The following is an 18,957-nucleotide window of genomic DNA, read 5'->3' on the forward strand; positions in this document are numbered from 1 at the left end:
TTCTGTTCGAGACATGATACTGATTCTCACATCACACACAGATGCTCATTTAGACATTAAAAGAGGATTTTTTATGATGCTGCTGAGCTGAAAATACAGAATTGTGTGAGATATGTGCTATAAAAGTTATACAAATATGTGTTAAAATGTTAATATTAATAACTCTGCTTTTTAAAGTTGAGTTTTAAAAGATTTAAGAATTAAGTCAGACATAAATGCAGATTTAAAATGCTGAATTTAGTATTAGAATATTAACATTTATAATTGTAATTCGATAATTCTAGACAATTATGTCAGACGCAAACATTTTAAATGAAATGTAAAATTGTATTTTGTAAAATTAATAAAAAATTTTAATTGTAACTTTAGTTATTTTAATGTAAATATTCATAATACTTCTTAGCCAAAATTACAGAATTATGTCAGACATAAATGTCTGGAGGGACTATGCCTCTCGGCTGGCCTGGGAACACCTCGGAATCCCCCCGGAGGAGCTGGAGGAAGTGTCCGGGGAGAGGGAAGTCTGGAGTTCTCTCCTAAGACTGCTGCCCCCGCGACCCGGCCCCGGATAAGCGGATGAAAATAACATGACAAATGATCAATTAAAATTAATTTATAATTATTATATTATATGGAATATTCTAATACAAACTGTTGGTATTGTAATAGAAATGCTCTTAATTAAGTGATTATGTCAGAAAAGAATAAATGCTAAATTAAAAATTGGCGGTTCATTCCGCTGTGGCGATCCCTGATTAACAAAGGGACTAAGCTGAAAAAGAAAATGAATGAAAATAGAAGTAAACAGTTTTATTGTTGCAGTTTTGCATTGAGATACATTGTGATTCTGAAAGTAATTATACATATTATAACACATTCGGTTAATAGTTAACTGTTAGTACAGACGAATAAATGCATCGCATTAAGATTATCAGCTTGTTCATGTTAAAACTGTGTTATCCAGATTGATTCATGCAATATAAATCCATAAATCATGTAAAATGTGTATTTATATATCTAAGCACAAGCATATATCTGTTTACAGTGTTATTAAAGACACACAGCATAAACAACACAAGGTGAAAAGATCAATCTTCAACATTTTAAAGTTCCTGTCAAATCGTAATAAAGTTTAATAAAAGTTTATTTATAATAATTTTATAATGCATGTTAGTTGTGACCGGTCCAAACACATATTTCTCCCCCTGAAAATAACATTAAGATAACATTAGGTTATCTATAATCTAGCATGTTTTAAAACAGTGACAACAAAATTAACATTAGGAACATGTAATATCAAAGCTTGTATTTGTCACTTCCTCCTAAATGGATCAATTCTTCATTCCTCCTTCAGTTTCTCATCAGATCTTCTGACCAGTCAAATGCTCTCTAGTATCTGACATTCCCCTCCTCCTGCAAAACTCTATTACTGTATGAGCTCAACCACTCTCACTGGCAGAGCTCTGATTAAAACAATTGCTATTGCCTGTATTATTATTATTTTTTAAAGAAGGAGCTACTCGATGTCCTGCTCTGTCTTCATGTTTGAGTTCTAACTACGTCACACGTCCAACAAAAAATGCACATTTAAAGCACTTCACAGGATCACAAGTTCAATGCTTTGTTTTCTTGTATGCCAGAAGCTGCTGTGGTCACCTTCAAATGTTAATCTTCAGCAGGGCGAAGACAGAAATTGGCTAAGGAGGAAATATATAAGCAGTTTAAATGATTATAACTTGTAAATAAAAGGAGTGTTTATATAGGGTGTAATTATGCTTACACTGGACTTCCAGCAGCACTGATGTGTTCTGAACGCCGTGTTGGTTTTCAGCTCTGCAGTAGTATTGTCCACTGTGTGATGGGTTTGTGTTGCTGATGATCAGGTTTGGTCCGGTCTGCACTGGTTTCAGGTCTCCTTCAGTGTGTCTGTACCAGCTGTATTTGACTGCTGGGTTTGCTTCACTGCTGCAGCTCAGAGTCACTGAATGACCGTCCACAATCACACCAGCTGGACTTACATGAGCAGATATGCTTTCAGGAGCATCTGAAGAAGGAGACAATAAGCCATTATTTTGTACCAACAAAGGAGCATTGGGAATATGTACCCAGGCCTACATTTTTTGGGAACCGAGAAATATGTGACTGGGGGTGCATATGTCTGTGTGTAAAATCTGCAGATCGTCAGGTACGGTGTCAGACTTAGGACTTGGAGTGCAATGGGACTGGTGTTCAAGTCCAGTGAAGGAAGGTTTCAGAAACCAGGTAAAATGAACGCCTTCCTAAATAAAGGCAGTTTAAAATTATGGTAAAAGCAAAGTGATGGCTTGAACTATGTACTACTCTGTACTAGTTTGCTTTTGTAAACACTATGGGTTGGGTTTAGGGAAGGGGACAGGTGGGTCAATCGATATCAAGCTGATGTAATATGCACGAAGACAAGCCGATCGGTTTCTCTCACAGATGTGCACGAGAGAGATGTTAAGATTGGCAGACATGTCAACGTCATCCTCTGGTGGATTTAGAAGAAAGGTCACGCACTGGAAAACGTCCCGGTAGCAATGTATTCAGGATTGTCAAAATGTATTGATCTCCTCTAGTAGATTTGTGAAACCAAAACCTATTTTTTGGTTCTCAAATATGTAGCCCTGGGCACACATCTCCAATGTGCATGGCTTGACCGATACCTTTTTGCAAATTAGCAGTAGTGTAAAGCCATTTAACAGTAATCATTAATGTCTAGGTTTGACATGTATCCTTTCATTTGTCTAGAACAGGGGTGTCCACACTCGGTCCTGGGGGGCCAGTGTCCTAGAGGATTTAGCTCCAACCCTAATCAAACACACCTGAACCAGCTAATCAAGCTCTTACTAGGTATACTAGAAACTTCCAGACAGGTGTGTTGAAGCAAGTTGGAGCTAAAGTCAGCAGGACACCGGCCCTCCAGGACCGACTTTGGACACCCCTGGTCTAGAATAAACACTATATGTGATAATTTTGCATGATCTGTTACTGTTCAGCAGAGTACCGAATATTCAAACTGAACATCCAAATACATTCATTAGATCTCCAGTGCATTACTGAGTAAATTAGAGTAAATCAGTAAAGACTCTCATTATACTTACACTGGACGTCCAGCAGCACGGATGTGTTCTGAGTCCCATGTTGGTTTTCAGCTGTACAGTAGTATTGTCTACTGTGTGACCGGTTGATGTTGCTGATGGTCAGGTTTGGTCCGGTCTGCACTGGCTTCAGGTCTCCTTCAGTGTGTCTGTACCAGCTGTAGTTCACTGCTGGGTTTGCTTCACTGCTGCAGCTCAGAGTCACTGAATGACCCTCCACAATCACATCGTATGTTTGAACAGATGGTTTTTCTGGAGGATCTGATGAAGGAGAAAAGAATTTAGGCCATAAATGCAATTGATGCCGTTTAGTTTATTGTAATTGTAATTATAGAATATTGTGACTAAATACGCTTAATATTTACGCTGGACTTCCAGCAGCACTGATGCTTTCTGAGTCCCATGTTGGTTTTTAGCATTACAGTAGTATCGTCCACTGTGTGACCGGTTGATGTTTCTGAGGATCAGGTTTGGTCCGGTCGGCACTGGTTTCAGGTCTCCTTCAGTGTGTCTGTACCAGCTGTACTTCACTGCTGGGTTTGCTTCACTGCTGCAGCTTAGAGTCACTGAATGACCCTCCACTGCTACACCAGTAACATGAGCAGATATGCTTTTCGGAGCATCTATGCCATCAAAAAAAAATATTGAAATGTTTAAAAGCAATGTTCCTGAAAGAAAGATAGGGAGACATTTGGATATTTAAGCTTCAACAGTGCAGATCATCATTAAAAGATTCGAAGAATCTGGAGGAATTTCAGTGCGTAAAGGACAAGAGCGCAAACCTAAGCTGAACAACCGTGATCTCCGATCCTTCAGGCAGCAATGCATCAAGAATCCTCATTCATCTATAAGTCATATCAACCCATGGGCTCAGGAATACTGCAGCAAACCTTTGTCAACTACCTCAACAGGTAGTTACATCCACAAATGCCATTGAAAATTGTTCTGTTTAAAAAGGAAGCCCTATGTTAACAGTGTCCAGAAGTGCCATCATACATTGGAAATGTGTACTGTGGTTAGATGAATCATTATATCAGATATTTTTAAGGAGAAACAGATGCCGTGTGCTCCGGAGCAAAGAAGAAAAGGATCATTCAGACTGTTACAACAACAAGTTCAAAAGACAGGGTCTGTCATGGTATGGGGTTGTGTCAGTGTCCTTGGTAATTGATGCGCCAATAATGCTGAAAAGTTCAGAGAGATTTTGGACCACAATATGCTGCCTGTTTTTCAGGGACGCCATGTATATTTCAACAAGACATTGCAAATCCACATTCTGCACACATTACAAAGTCCTGGCTGCGGAAGAAGACGATACAAGTACTGGATTGGCCTGCCTGCAGTCCCGACCTGTCTCAAATATAGAATGTGTGGCGCATTTTGACGAAGAGCCTGTACCTCCCGTTAAGACTTGTTTGCAGGAAGAATTGGACTAAATTACACGTGAAACACTTCATCACTTGGTGTCTTCAGTTCCTAAACATCTTTTAAGTGTTGTGAAACTGAATGGCATCATTACAGAGTGGTAAAAGCTTTACTGATACAACTTTTTAAAAATGTGCTCCAAGTAGCAAAATTGGAATATGTGTTTATTTAAAAAATCATGAACACATTAAATAATGTTTGTTTTATTGTCTGCAATGAAATACAAGTCTGTCACGGTTCGGTGACGGGAAAAGGGAGACCAAACCAAAACCAAAACCAACTAGACGGAGACCCTGAGAATGAAAAAGCGCGATGCTGACGGAAGAAAACACAAACACAAGTACAAGAGCGCGCGTCCCAAGGACACCCAGAGACACACACAATGACAAAACAAGTGCTCGACCCAAGAAAACTCGAGGCGAGCACAACAGGACAGGTCAAGACAGAGCTAGTGTCCGGACTCTGCCACCAAAACAAGAATTTACAAGACCAGAGTGGCAGAACCCTGACACAAGTCAAAGTAAATTTGGAAAGCACTACTTTCTTTTTTATGTGTTTTCCATACTGTCCCAAATTTTTCTGATTTGGGGTTGTATTTTTATACAATTTTGTAAAGAAATATAAAGACACTTTGTACTTACACTGGACGTCCAGCAGCACTGATGCTTTCTGAGTCCCATGTTGGTTTTTAGCATTACAGTAGTATCGTCCACTGTGTGACCGGTTGATGTTTCTGAGGATCAGGTTTGGTCCAGTCGGCACTGGTTTCAGGTCTCCTTCAGTGTGTCTGTACCAGCTGTATTTGACTGCTGGGTTTGCTTCACTGCTGCAGCTCAGAGTCACTGAATGACCCTCCACTGCTACACCATTAACATGAGCAGATATGCTTTTAGGAGCATCTGAAGGAAGATAATTTAGACCGTTACATTATAATTGGTAATAGTATTTATAGATCATCTGATTGAAGTGATTCCTGTCTTACACTGAACGTGTAGCTGACGGGTGCTGGATGTTGTGATCTGCTGCCGTGTGTAGTGTGTTGAAATGCAGGTGAATTTAACTCTATGATGACGGTGAGTTACAGTGAACGTCAGATCAGAGAAGCGATGTGTTTGGCTTTGATGCTGCTTTTGTGTGACGTCTTCATTGATGAGGTTTTTAAGAGTTGAGCTCCATGTGAGAAATGATGATTGAGATGGACAGTAGATCATAAAGCAGCTCAGAGTCACTGATTTTCCCTCTATCACCTCTGTCACCTCCATCACCTCCCGCTGATCCTGAAACAGACGCACTGTGGGTTTGGGTGGAGACTCTGAAACACACACAGATGATATTACAAGATAACATATATACCATCTTATTGACCTTATACTCGTTTTTGTGATTGTTTTAGAACTTCTGATTCAGTGGCTTATGGCAAAAATCTTACATGAAGAATTAGGTATGAATATGTAATAAAGTTCAACATCCACATTATGTTGCAAATCAAAATTATATTTATTTGGTTGCATGATAATTCCTGTTCGTTGGCTATTCAGTGATCAATTTAACTAAAAATCAATTTAACTAAAAGACTTAGAGTAAAAATAAAACTTCATTGTTTGTGAATGTGATAATAAATCAAATATAGCTGGTTTGCAGTAGCATGGATCATATTTGCAGTTTTTTCATCAATTAAAGGTGCAGTAGGTGATCTGCCAAAATGCTAACTGTTAGCATAATATCGTTGAAACACAGTCCCACCCCTGCCGTCCAAAGCCTTGCTTCCTGAAACACGAACGCGCACATTAAAGATGACAGTAGGCAACCTAGTAGATCATGTCATTCACCAGTTAGAAAACTTTATATACTTTATAATACTACAATTCCCAAAGAAAAACTGTTTTATATCAGCACGTTTCAGTTGTGTAGCAAGCAAAACTTGTCATAATGTGCAATATTTCATGCATGCAAGGATCGCCGGTCCCATGCTGTCCTAAAGCAACTACTATCTGCTTAGTGCTCAGCCAGCGGTGTGCAGGAATTACACTTATTACCAAGACATACTGACATGCTATTTCAGAGCGAATATTCAGAGTAGCATGATAAACAATATCGTGAGCGCATCACAGGCTGTCATTGCTCAAAAATGAACCGATGTGAATATAAAAGCAACTTCAGCTCAGTAAAGGAGGCTCTGTGGAATAGCGCTATTTACTGATGTTTTGTTGTTAAACTAAATATAAATCTACATTATCGATGCTGTAAAAGGCCTTATGAAGCTGAAAATAGTCACATCAATCTGTCGCCGGAAGATTTCAGTGGCTGAACAACACTTCTGTGCATATAACCCATTCATAACAACACAATCTACATCAGGTCTGCGTGACTAAAATAGTTTAACACAGAACATTACCTGTCTAACAGAAACACTTCAGCCATGGTGTCGTCCTTTCTTCAGTGTGCAAAAGTAGCTCCAATATTCATTCAAGATTTTAAAATTTTGATTCAGCGTTTGATTTTAACGTTGTCACTGTTGTGGTGTACGCACAAATGGCGAATCTGCGTGAACGGGTGCGCGGTTGTGGCTGAACAACACTTCTGTGCATATAACCCATTCATAACAACACAATCTACTGTACATCAACTTTGCATGACTAAAAACATACTATAACATTACCTGTCTAACAGAAATCCTTCAGCCATGGTGTCGTCCTTCCTCCAGCATGCAAAACTAACTACAATATTGATTCAGGACTTTGAAAAGTTTTAATTCAGCGTTTAGTTTTACTGCCGTGATTGTCTCTTGTGCACATGAATGAGCATGCACGCATGTATGCGCAAATGGCGGATCTGCATGAACAGAGTTGAGCGGTTGTACAAATCTACATGTGTTGACAGACAGTTTGAGCTACTTATCAGAATTATAGGAATTGTCGACCTGACAATATTTAATTGGATGAACATTTTTTAGTCTTATGCCTTACCCAGAATATAACAATACTTTTAGATCATTTACTTTAATCAGTACTATCGGAATGTGAAGAGACTTTCAACCAGCACAACAAAACGTGTTTCTGAAGACAATCACCTGCTGCACCTTTAACTTTTGTGTTAATGAATGATATTGGAAGTTTCACACATTAAAAATAAGGTGGCAGAAGCATCATGAGCAATCACACTCACCTATGAAGACGATTTCCACTTGAGAGTGTTGGGGACTGTTGTAGCTATATTGCAGTCCGCCGCTGCCTTCAAGTCTGAAGAAATATGACTCTCTGTGTTTTAGATTGAGATTATCGAAGCGAGTGGTGCAGTTTTTCTCTGTAGCAGAGCCAAACATTTCTCCTTTTAGGAGTTCACTGTTTGGGCTGCTGGAGTCAAACACTACAACTTCAGAGACACTTTCAAAAAGACCCAAAAAAGTATATTTTTCATATTTTACCCATAATCTCTTAGCTGTATTAGTGAGATCATATCTATATCTCTGATCAATATCGAATGAGCAGGGTATATAAACACAGGATCCTTCTAGAGCTTCTACTCGCTTTGGCAGATTGATACTGAAGTCACATAAAACACCTGAAACAAACACAACCAGACTCAAGTAACTAATCAAGCACAGAGAACATGAAGAGTTAAATCTGATTCAAAAGCAGAAGAATAATCTTTAAGAACGAGACCTTTTATCAGACATCCAGAAATGATGAACATCACAGATATCTCCATCATTTGCTCTGACTCCAGCTGACAGAAAATATAGAAATGCATTTAAAACACAATTATGAGTTTTCTCAGAAGTAAATGTAGGTTTTTCTGTGTTGCGTGTGAAGGACTTACCACCAGATGTGTGAAAAGAAAACTCAAGCTGTAATGTCACACTTTTCACAGTGGCAGAAATGCGCCTCACGTTTATAGCAATTTCCCTTTCAGTCTGCGCTGTGAAACAACAGCCTTAAAAGGAAGTCAAATGTTCGTCACAAGTCAGCATTCATTATGTTGTGAGATTCAGTCTTCAGTACAGTATTTATGTTGATGTAAAAAATAATTCAGTACTTTAAAAGTGAAAAGAAGGTATTTGGACACAAACCTGGAGACTTGTGACCAGAGCATCCAATATTGGTGTGTATTGTATATAACGTCAGCAGTTTAAGCTGCCCACTTGGTAAATATAAACTAGTCCATCAGTAAAATTACTCAAATATCTCAAAACCAGTTATATTTATTAGACTTCTAATATTTCTATAAAACATGTAATGAAAGAATTGTAGTGTACACTCACCGGCCACTTTATTAGGCACACCTTACTAGTACCGGGTTGGATGCCTTTTGAACTGCCTTAATCCTTCCTGGCAGAGAGATTCAACAAGGGACTGGAAATATTCCTCAGAGATTTTGCTCCATATTGACATGATAGCATCACGCAGTTGCTGCAGATTTGTCGGCTGCACATCCATGATGTGAATCTCCCATTCTACCCCATCCCAAAGGTGCTCTATTGGATTGAGCTCTGGTGACTGTGGAGGCCATTTGGGTACAGTGAACTCATTGTCATGTTCAAAAAAGCAGTCTGAGATGATTGGTGCTTTATGACATGGTGTGTTATCCTGCTGGAAGTAGCCATCAGAAGATGGAGACACTGTGCTCATAAAGGGATGAACATGGTCAGCAACAATACTCAGGTAGGCTGTGGTGTTGACACGATGCTCAATTGGTACTAATTGACCCAAAGTGTGCCAAGAAAATATCCCCCTCACCATTACACCACCACCACCAGCCTGAACCGCTGATACAAGGCAGGATGGATCCATGCTTTCATGGTGTTGAGGCCAAATTCTGACCCGACCATCTGAATGTGGCAGCAGAAATGGAGACTCATTAGACCAGGCAACGTTTCTCCAATCTTCTATTGTCCAGTTTTGGTGAGCCTGTGTGAATTGTAGCCTCAGTTTCCTGTTCTTAGCTGACAGGAGCGGCACCCGGTGTGGTCTTCTGCTGCTGTAGCCCATCCGCATCAAGGTTGGACGTGTTGTGTGTTCAGAGATGCTCTTCTGCAGACCTCGGTTGTAACGAGTGCTTATTTGAGTTACTGTTGCCTTTCTATCAGCTGGAACCAGTCTGGCCATTCTCCTCTGACCTCTGGCATCAACAAGGCATTTGCGCCCACAGAACTGCTCCTCACTGGATATTTTCTCTTTGTCGGACCATTCTCTGTAAACCCTAGAGATGGTTGTGCGTGAAAATCCCAGTAGATCAGCAGTTTCTGAAATACTCAGGCCAGCCCGTCTGGCACAAACAGTTCTCAAATAGTTGAGATGTTTTAATTCTGATGCTTTCACAATACTGAATTGCTTGTTTCACATAGTGTTGTGTTGTGTTGTGTTTGAATTGAGCCCATGAACTCTAAATACAGTATATTGAGGATTATACTCTAAATGGTTGCGTAATTTAAGCTAATTAAACAAAATCTTAGCGTCAAAGAGTAAAATGTAGTCTCCAGATTTACAGCAGATCATGTTTGCTCACCACACTGGCGTTTCCTCTGTGTGTCTGCTTGAATTAACTTCTCTTATGAAAAAAGAGTATATGACAGAGAGAGAGAGAGAGAGAGAGAGTTGAATGTGTTTAAATGACTTGTTCTTGTTTGTGTTTGTGTAATTGCTGTGCTGTTTAGTTAATTTGAGAGGAGTTTGAACACTCATTATACTGGAGCTGCTTCTTCAGCTTAATAGGAATCAACTCATGCAGAAATGTTCATGTTTTAATTATAAGATGTGTGAGTGTGTGGATGTGTGTTTGTGTGTCATCTATCTATCTATCTATCTATCTATCTATCTATCTATCTATCTATCTATCTATCTATCTATCTATCTATCTATCTATCTATCTATCTATCTATCTATCTATCTATCTATCTATCTATCTATCTATCTATCTATCTATCTACCTGTCTGTCTGTCTGTCTGTCTGTCTGTCTGTCTGTCTGTCTGTCTGTCTGTCTGTCTGTCTGTCTGTCGGTTTGTCTATGTGTGTCTGTCTATCTATCCAGGTTTCTGTCCATTGTTCTATTCATCCATCCATCTGTTCATCCGTCCGTCCATCCATCCATCCATCCATCCATCCTTCAAAGTTTCTTTCAATGCATCCATTCATCCGTCCATCCATGTTTCTGTCCAATGTTCTATCCATCCATCCATTTATGTTTCTTTCTATGCATTCATCCATCCATCCATCCATCCATCCATCCATCCATCCATCTGTTTGTCCATCCTTTCAACCCCTCATGTTTCTGTCCATTGTTCTATCCATCCATCCATCCATCTATGTTTTTTTCAATGCATCCATCCATTCGTCTGTTCATTCGTCCGTCCGTCCACCCATCCATCCTTCGAAGTTTCTTTCAGTGCATCTATTCATTCGTCCATCCATGTTTCTGTCCAATGTTCTATCCATCCATCCATTTATGTTCCTTTCTATGCATTCGTCCATCCATCCATCTGTTCGTCCATCCTTTCATCCCTTCATGTTTCTGTCCATTGTTCTTTCCATCCATCCATCCATCCATCCATCAATGTTCTTTCAATGCATCCATCCATTCGTCTGTTTATCCGTCCGTCCGTTCGTCCACCCATCCATCCTTTGATGTTTCTTTCAATGCATCCATCCATTTGTCTGTTCGTCAGTCTGTCCGTCCATTAATCCATCTTTCGATGTTTCTTTCAATGCATCCATGCATCCATTCATCTATTCATGTTTCTGTCTGTTGTTCCATCCATCTATCTATCTGTTTCTTTCAATGGATCCATCCATCTGTCTGTTCATCCAGCCATCCATCCTTCAATGTTTCTTTCAGTGCATCCATCCATCCATCCATCCATCCATCAATCCATCCATGTTTCTGTCCATTGTTCATCCATCCATCCATTCATGTTTCTTCAATGCATCCATCCATCCATCTGTTCGTTCGTCCATTCATCCATCCATCCTTCAATGTTTCTTTCAATGCATCCATCAGTGTGTTCATCCATCCATGTTTCTGTCCATTGTTCTATCCATCTATCCATTTGTTTCTTTCAATTCATCCATCCATCCATCTGTCTTTTCATTTGTCCGTCCATCCATTCGTCCTTCGATGTTTCTTTCAATGCATCCATCCATTCGTCCATCCATACATCCATTCATGTTTCTGTCCATTGTTCCATCCATCCATCCTTCGATGTTTCTTTCATTACATCCATCCATCTATGTTTCTGTCAATTGTTCCATTCATCCATCTCTCCATCTGTTTCTTTCAGTGCATCCATCTGTCTGTCCGTCCGTCCATCCATCTATCCATCCTTTGATGTTTCTATCAATGCATCCTTTCATCTGTTTGTCCATTTATCCATCCATCCATCCATCTAACCATCCATTCATTCATTCATTCATTCATTCATCCTTGTCCATTATTCTATCCATCCATTCACCCATCCATACAGTTTTCTTACTTGAGATGTTCGAGGCTAGAAAAGTCATTGAGAATGATAGAGCAGTGGTGGTGGTGTGTGTGTGTGTGTGTGTGTGTGTGTAAATGTTTAAGAGTGCAGCTAAACCCCGCACACAGCAGGACGCGTCTGATTGTTTGTCTGCTGAACGTCATGCATCTCCTCTAAAAGCGTGGAGTTCAGAGCCCAGAGGACCCGCACGATAACAGCCATTACACCTCCAGACATCTGGCCTGAAGGAGTGATTGCGCCGCCAGCGTCTAATCATAACAGCGCTTTATTTATCTGAGTGATTGCATCAGAAGCAGTAAGGGACCCTGCTGTCTATTAAGCATACATGAATACACACTGTCTAGTGAAGGAGTGAGATGAGGGTCGTCTGAGGTCCAGCCGTGTGTGTTTACGGTCCCACAGGCAGTCTAGCGATATATATACACACACACACACACACTCGACTTCACATCAAACCTGATGGAGAACAACTTACTCAAGGCAAGTGTGTGTGTTGTTCCAGTGTCTATACACATTTAAAGGGACAGTTCACCCATAAACAAAAATTACATCATCATTTCCTCGTTCTTCTACTTGTTCAAAACATGTATGAGTTTCACTCTTTTGTTAAATACAAAGGAAGATATTCTGAAGAATGTTTGAACAAACAGCCATTGACTTTCATAGTGTTTCTACCATGGATGTCAATGGCTGCTTTTTCCCCACCATCTTCCGAATATCTGGTTTTATATAGGGCTGGCTGTGTGTTTGCAGTGGCAGCCACTAGACTTTGCAATCCACCTTTATATGTTAGAAAGGCAAAGTTGGCCCATGGTAACCTTTGATTTGGCCCACTATCCCATCTGAGAAGAGAGGGAGAATGATGGGAAGGGGGATGAAGCCAATGCTTTTGACAGAGATTTTCAATTTGTACTTAATGTTACGCTTTGGTTCTTTGTTTTATTTTCTGAGCTACAAAAAAGTAGACTGAAATCAGTAGTGTGTGTGTATGTGTATGTGTTGTTTTATGAATGGGATTCTTTATGTTTTTACTGTATTACGTTGATTAGTATATTTAAAGCAATGTTTTCTAGCTATTTTTAAATATTACACACAGCAACTTTTATGTAAAATAGTTTGCTATATGGTCCTTCAGCCCACAGCTCTCAAACTAGTTTGAGTTTTGGTCCTTCATAAGGAAAGGTTTGGCCACCCCTGGTCTAAAGAGTGCATGTGCAGTTACATTTAAGTCCTTATCCACTTTTGTGTTTCTGTCCATTGTCCATCCATCCATCTTTTTATGTTTCTTTCAATGCATCTATCCATCTGTCCATTCATCCATCCATGTTTCTGTTCATTGTTCCATCCATTCGTTTATGTTTCTTTCAATGCATCCATCTATCCGTCTGTTAGTCCATCCTATCCATCAATCCAACCATCTTTTGATGTTTCTATCAATGCATCCATCTGTCCGTCCATCCATGCATTCATGTTTCTGTCCATTGTTCTATCCATCCATCCATTTAAGTTTCTGTCAATGCATCCATCCATCTGTCTGTTCGTCCGTTCATCCATCAATCCATCCTTCAATGTTTCTTTCAATGCATCCGTCCGTCCATCCAGCCATCCATTCATGTTTCTGTCCATTGTTCCATCCATCCATTTATGTTTCTTTCAATGCATCCATCCGTCTGTTGGTCCATCCATCCATCCTTCGATTTTTTTTTCAATGCATCCTTTCATTCATCTGTCCATCCAACCATGTGTCTGTCCATTGTTCTATCCATCCATCATTAATGTTTTTTTTCACTGCATCCATCCATCCATCCATCCATCCATCCATCCATCAATCCATGTTTCTGTCTATTGTACTATACATCCATCCATTTATTTTTTTAATGCATTCATCCATTCGTCTGTCCGTCCATTCTATCCATCCATCCTTCATTGTTTCTTTCAATGCATCCATCCATCCGTCCATCCATCCATCCATCCATCCATCCATGTTTCTGTCCATTGTTCTATCTATACATCCATTCATGTTTCTTGCATTGAAGGATATTCGAGGAAGTGTGTTTTCCTCTTCATATTATTTCATAACATATTAATAAATCCCTGTTTAGCAAATGAGTTCATTGCACAGACTAAGTGCAGTTTTACATTTTAAATGATTATTATTTTCCGTCTGTCTATTTGAGTTATTAGGACAGCAGGATTTTCCTGAATGCATCAAATGATGACATTTAGTGCTCTTGTTCTGTGAATATCTGAGAACAATGGCAGTAATTATTCCATTACGCAACATTAATAATTATATAATTCAAAAACCTTGTAGCGGATACTTCTGAGATCATTAAATGTAATTAATATAATGACGGTCTCCTTTATGATGATGATTATGGATGAAAACAGGAGGTCTGTTCATTATCTGCAATTCTATTGGTCAGCCGGTCAAAAAATGAAGCCCCTCCCATCAGCAAAAACACTCTTATTGACCCATAATCCTCTCAGTATGAAGTACAGAGCTAAACCCTCAGCCTTTAGCAGTAAGAAAGCACTGTTAAAACACTGTAATCAAGCATTAATGCAGGTTATTTTAAAGCAGCTTCACACTAATAAACACAAAAATATGAGATACATTTAATTCTAGTCCCAAGAGGTTTAGAGGTTTTTAATCTAGTTTTGAGCTGAGAGAGTGTGTCTGAGCCTCGGACAATATCAGGAATGATATTCCAGAGTTTAGGAGCCATAAATGAGAAGACTCGACCTCCTTTAGTGAACTTATTATTCTGGGGGCTATCAGATGCCCTGAGTTTGGAGATCTTAAGAGGCGAGTTGGATTGTAGCGAGAATTAAAATAAATAATAAATTATTTAAAGCTTTATTGGTAAGAAGCAAAATTTTAAAATCAATACGAAACTAAACAGGCAGCCAGTGTACGGAGGATAAATTTGGGGTGATATCATCATATTTTCTTGACCCAGTATGAACTCTGGCAGCTGCATTTTGCACTAACAGAAGCTTATTAAAAGAGGATCCTGGACAACCAGCGAACAGAGCATTACAGTAATCCAGCCTAGAGGTCATAAAAACATGAACTAGCTTTTCTGCATCTGAGATGGTAGCATACTTTGTAACTTAGCGATATTTTCAGATGAAAGAAGGTTTTTTTTGTGACATTGGAGATTTGATTTTCAAAATTTGTCTTAAAAATATGCGAACCCTTAAAAACACAATATAAAGTAGTTTTTAAATACAATATGGTTCACATTCAGCATCTATGTTATTTAATGTGCTGTATGTAAGTTTTTGACTCTTCTAACGCATAAAAACACCGTAATATGTTTGCAGATATTTCAGAAACATGCTCAGTGAACATTCTTGTTTATCTGAAAAACAGTGCTGAAGTCAGATATTCTGCTTTGAAAATGTGCATTACGTGCCAGAATGTCTGTATTTGTTTGGTCATTTATCTCGCCCGATGCCAGTTTAGCCAATTATATTTCAGCACCCTGGGTTGCCAGATGGTGGAAAACAACTATTTGGTTCATTCAGTAAGTAAGACTTTCAAAGTGAAAATCAACCTCCTGTGGACAGTAGCAGACTCCGAAATGAGACGCAGATTCAGAGTTCCACATGAGGTGGTTATTAATGAACAAATAATATAAATATTACAAACATAAACATTAGGTGAGCAGGTTACATTGTAACCCTGTGTCCTAACAACACGCTATGTGACCAGATACACAGTGATGAGCAATTAGGCTGTTTGCAGCAGACGAAGCATGACAGAAAGTTAGCCATTTAGGAGCACAGAATAGTGCACTCACTGCACTCCAGCAAAACGGTAAGGTTATAATCTAATAAATACATATTAAACCTCTTTAATATTATTAAATGTAGATGCTGAATCAGTGATATATGTTGGTTTTCACTGAGTCTCAGGTCTAGAGTTCAGTTTCAGACGGTTTATTTTATTGTCCAGATCTGAGCTGAACTAGCTGCTGCTGCTTTCATGGCAATAAATGTGATGTAAAGTGGCATTCAAACTCACATTATTAGCATTAACACTGGATAAAGCACATGAGGTGTACCCGAGCTGATCATCGTCAGTTTTCTGGTGTTCAGAAGCCGTTTCTAAAATATACATACTAAATGTTGGTTAGAAGAAAAACTCTTTTAATATGAAAATATTCCTTCTATCGTGCGCCTTTGCTTTTATCTTGAACGCGGTTTAAATCAGCCTTAAATCAGCCTTTAGACTCGATAGTCAGGCACACTCCTGTTGGTGTTGTCAATCTGGCAACCTGCGATTGCGTGTGTTTTGATCCAGGACTGCAATACCTAGTTCAACCACTGGGTGTCAAACTTACATACTGCACCTTTAAGCTGCTTTGACACAATCTGAGAGGGGTCTGGATGCAGACCTGGTGCAGTGCAATCTGAGCTGCATCCAATGCTTTTTAATGGGCTCATCTAAACCCACCCGTCACAGTGACGTCACTCGCTCCATTTGAGTGCATTGTGTCTGACATTGCATCATAAAGGCTGCATCCAGATACTATTGCACAATATACACTTTAAAAAGCGCTTTAGAAATAAAGATTTACCATTTTATAGAGGAAAAAATCTATATTTTTGCACATCGTTGTGATGCTAACATGCCCTCTGTATGCAGATTTCTCAGTTTAGAGTCTGAGAGTTTCTGAAATGATGTTTTGCTGACAGTGATTATCAGTCTCTGTGCAGTATATGGTATAGTGCTGCATTCAGAAGAGCACACTAGCATCATTTCCTCTTTCTGTCGTGTGTTTATTCAGTGGTCATCAGTAATATTCTGAATTCAGGCTAGTTTCCCCTGTGCAGTGAAAGCTCGTCCTCACTGAGCACACACACTGTCTGTCAGAACACACACGTGTGGAGGAAACAGCAGCTCAATGAGTGTGTGTGTGTGTGTGTGTGTGTCTGTGTTCCAGAACACTGCCTCCTGCTGGACACACACATGCGCACACAGTCATTCACATTTACACACACACACACACATAAAGACACTCTCATATACACACACTCAAACGCACACACATTCTCACTCAAACATACTCTCTCTCACACAATAATTTACACACATACACTCTCTCTCACACATTCACTCTCAGACACACTCTCTCACACACACACACACACACACGCTTAATGTGAACATATTAAAACATTTCATAACCTACTGCAACATCTTGATATGCAATCAATGTAGCGCTGTCAAATGAGTGTGGAGCAGATTACATGTAAAGCACACATGAAGTATTTTAATTAAGTCGTTGTCTTAAGTTGCTGCACCACTGTTGTCATGTTTGCTCATTTGCATAATTCGTTTAGTGACTGGAGTGTGTGCATAAATCAGCAGCAGACGTCCACACTGAAGCCCTCGTGTGTTAAAGTGTCCCACGTCCATTACATTTCAGTTGGCGGTTCATTCCGCTATGGTGACCCCTGATAAATAAGGGACTAAGATGAAGGAAAATGAATGACACACAGTACTAATGTCTAACTCTTGTCATTTTGTGTGGTTTGATGTGACCTGGAGGAAGGCGTTCGCTGACCTGACATCAGACTCTGAAGACTGACATGCATCGCTCATGATGAAAGCGGCACGTAATGAAGCTGTCAGACCAAATCCCGAATCTCAGAGCCACAAATCCCCTGCGGACGCAGAGCTGGACATGACAGCACTGATAGATGATGGGAGAAAACATGGCCTGACAACAGCAGGTCGGCGGCTCCATCTGATCAGCTGTGGTGAGAGGATTGATTCAATTCACACACACAAACACACACACACACATGCTGTTAGCTGAACTCACGGGACTTTAAAACTGATAAGAGTTACTAGATGAAGAACAAAGGCTTCAATTAATGACAACATCTCAGACAATGTTGAAGAAAGTTACTTTAGTAATGCATTACAATATTGAGTTACTCCCCAAAACAGTAACTAGTTGAGTTACTCAGTTACTTTTTAGGGTAAGTAATGTGCTACTTTGCATTTACTTTTCTCACCTGGCTTGATCTCTTTCATAAATTGCAGGGTTTTTTTAATATAGGAGCTCTGCATTAACAACACACTCTATAACCTTGACTTACCTTTAAAAAAACATATCAAAAATAAATTAGGATCATGTTATCTGCAGAAAACTTCCTGACCCCAGAGCTACACACATACACACACACACACACACACACACTCACACACACACAAACACACACACACATACTGTTAGCTGAACTCACAAGGTGGGGAAACTGATAATTTATAATTTAGTATATTGTTATGTTCTGTAAACCTCCTGACTCCAGATACAGATTAATGAAAGTTTAAAGCAATGTGCTAGCTACTTTTGTACTTTTTATCATAAATTATGTTTGATACACATTTTTCCTTACTTGAACTAGCCTCTTGCCTTTTTGATGGCAAAAGCTGTAATGTTATATTTAAAAGATGGGAACAATCTTCAATAATGACATTGAAGCTTTCTGTTTAATTCTCATTTGATAAATTGCATATTACGGATATTGATCATTTCATTTAATTCTGAAGCATTTCAGTTGATTCTGTTGAATTTATTTATTTATTTTTTTTGGAATGTAAATAGTAGTTTCAAAATGTTCCAAAAACATATAAAAAGTCACAGAAAACATTTCAAAAGCAACAGAAAACATTTCAAAAGTATCAGAAAACATTTCAAAAGTAACAGAAAACATTTAAAAATAACAGAAAACAGTTCAAAAGTAACAGAAAACATTTAAAAATAACAGAAAACAGTTCAAAAGTAACAGAAAACATTTAAAAATAACAGAAAACAGTTCAAAAGTAACAGAAAACATTTCAAAAGTATCAGAAAACATTTCAAAAGTAACAGAAAACATTTCAAAAGTAACAGAAAACATTTCAAAAGTAACAG

General features: G+C 39.0%; 2 protein-coding genes across 2 annotated transcripts in view; one reads left to right on the forward strand and one right to left on the reverse strand.

Annotated features, from left to right (window-relative positions):
- Window positions 1-1,665: 1,665 nt before the first annotated feature.
- On the reverse strand, window positions 1,666-7,866 carry LOC130223561 (intercellular adhesion molecule 5-like). The gene is made up of 7 exons (XM_056456403.1): window positions 7,710-7,866; window positions 5,527-5,856; window positions 5,186-5,443; window positions 3,485-3,742; window positions 3,123-3,380; window positions 1,781-2,044; window positions 1,666-1,697 (listed from the first exon to the last, which is right to left on the reverse strand). The coding sequence occupies exons 1-7, from the start codon at window positions 7,864-7,866 to the stop codon at window positions 1,666-1,668; spliced, it is 1,557 nt and encodes a 518-aa protein (XP_056312378.1).
- A 9,757-nt stretch (window positions 7,867-17,623) lies between these two features.
- Window positions 17,624-18,957, forward strand: part of mtpn (myotrophin) — a 37,950-nt gene continuing 36,616 nt past the window's right edge. Inside the window, exon 1 of the mRNA XM_056456264.1 lies at window positions 17,624-17,794. Within this exon, the coding sequence (XP_056312239.1) occupies window positions 17,635-17,794 (160 nt within the window). The 5' untranslated portion in view covers window positions 17,624-17,634. The remainder of the gene's footprint in view (window positions 17,795-18,957) is intronic.

Source organism: Danio aesculapii, chromosome 4, assembly GCF_903798145.1.
Source record: "Danio aesculapii chromosome 4, fDanAes4.1, whole genome shotgun sequence".
In the NCBI taxonomy this organism is placed as follows: Eukaryota; Metazoa; Chordata; class Actinopteri; order Cypriniformes; family Danionidae; genus Danio; species Danio aesculapii.

Bases quoted from the DNA above. Each gene is read 5' to 3' on its own strand.
- LOC130223561 (XM_056456403.1), bottom strand. From the start codon at position 7,866: ATGTTTGGCTCTGCTACAGAGAAAAACTGCACCACTCGCTTCGATAAT. The intron at 2,045-3,122 runs GTAAGTATAATG...CTCCTTCTTCAG, and splicing joins CGTGCTGCTGGACGTCCAGT to ATGCTCCTGAAAGCATATCT. The intron at 1,698-1,780 runs GTAAGCATAATT...TTTCCTCCTTAG, and splicing joins AGTGCTGCTGGAAGTCCAGT to CCAATTTCTGTCTTCGCCCT.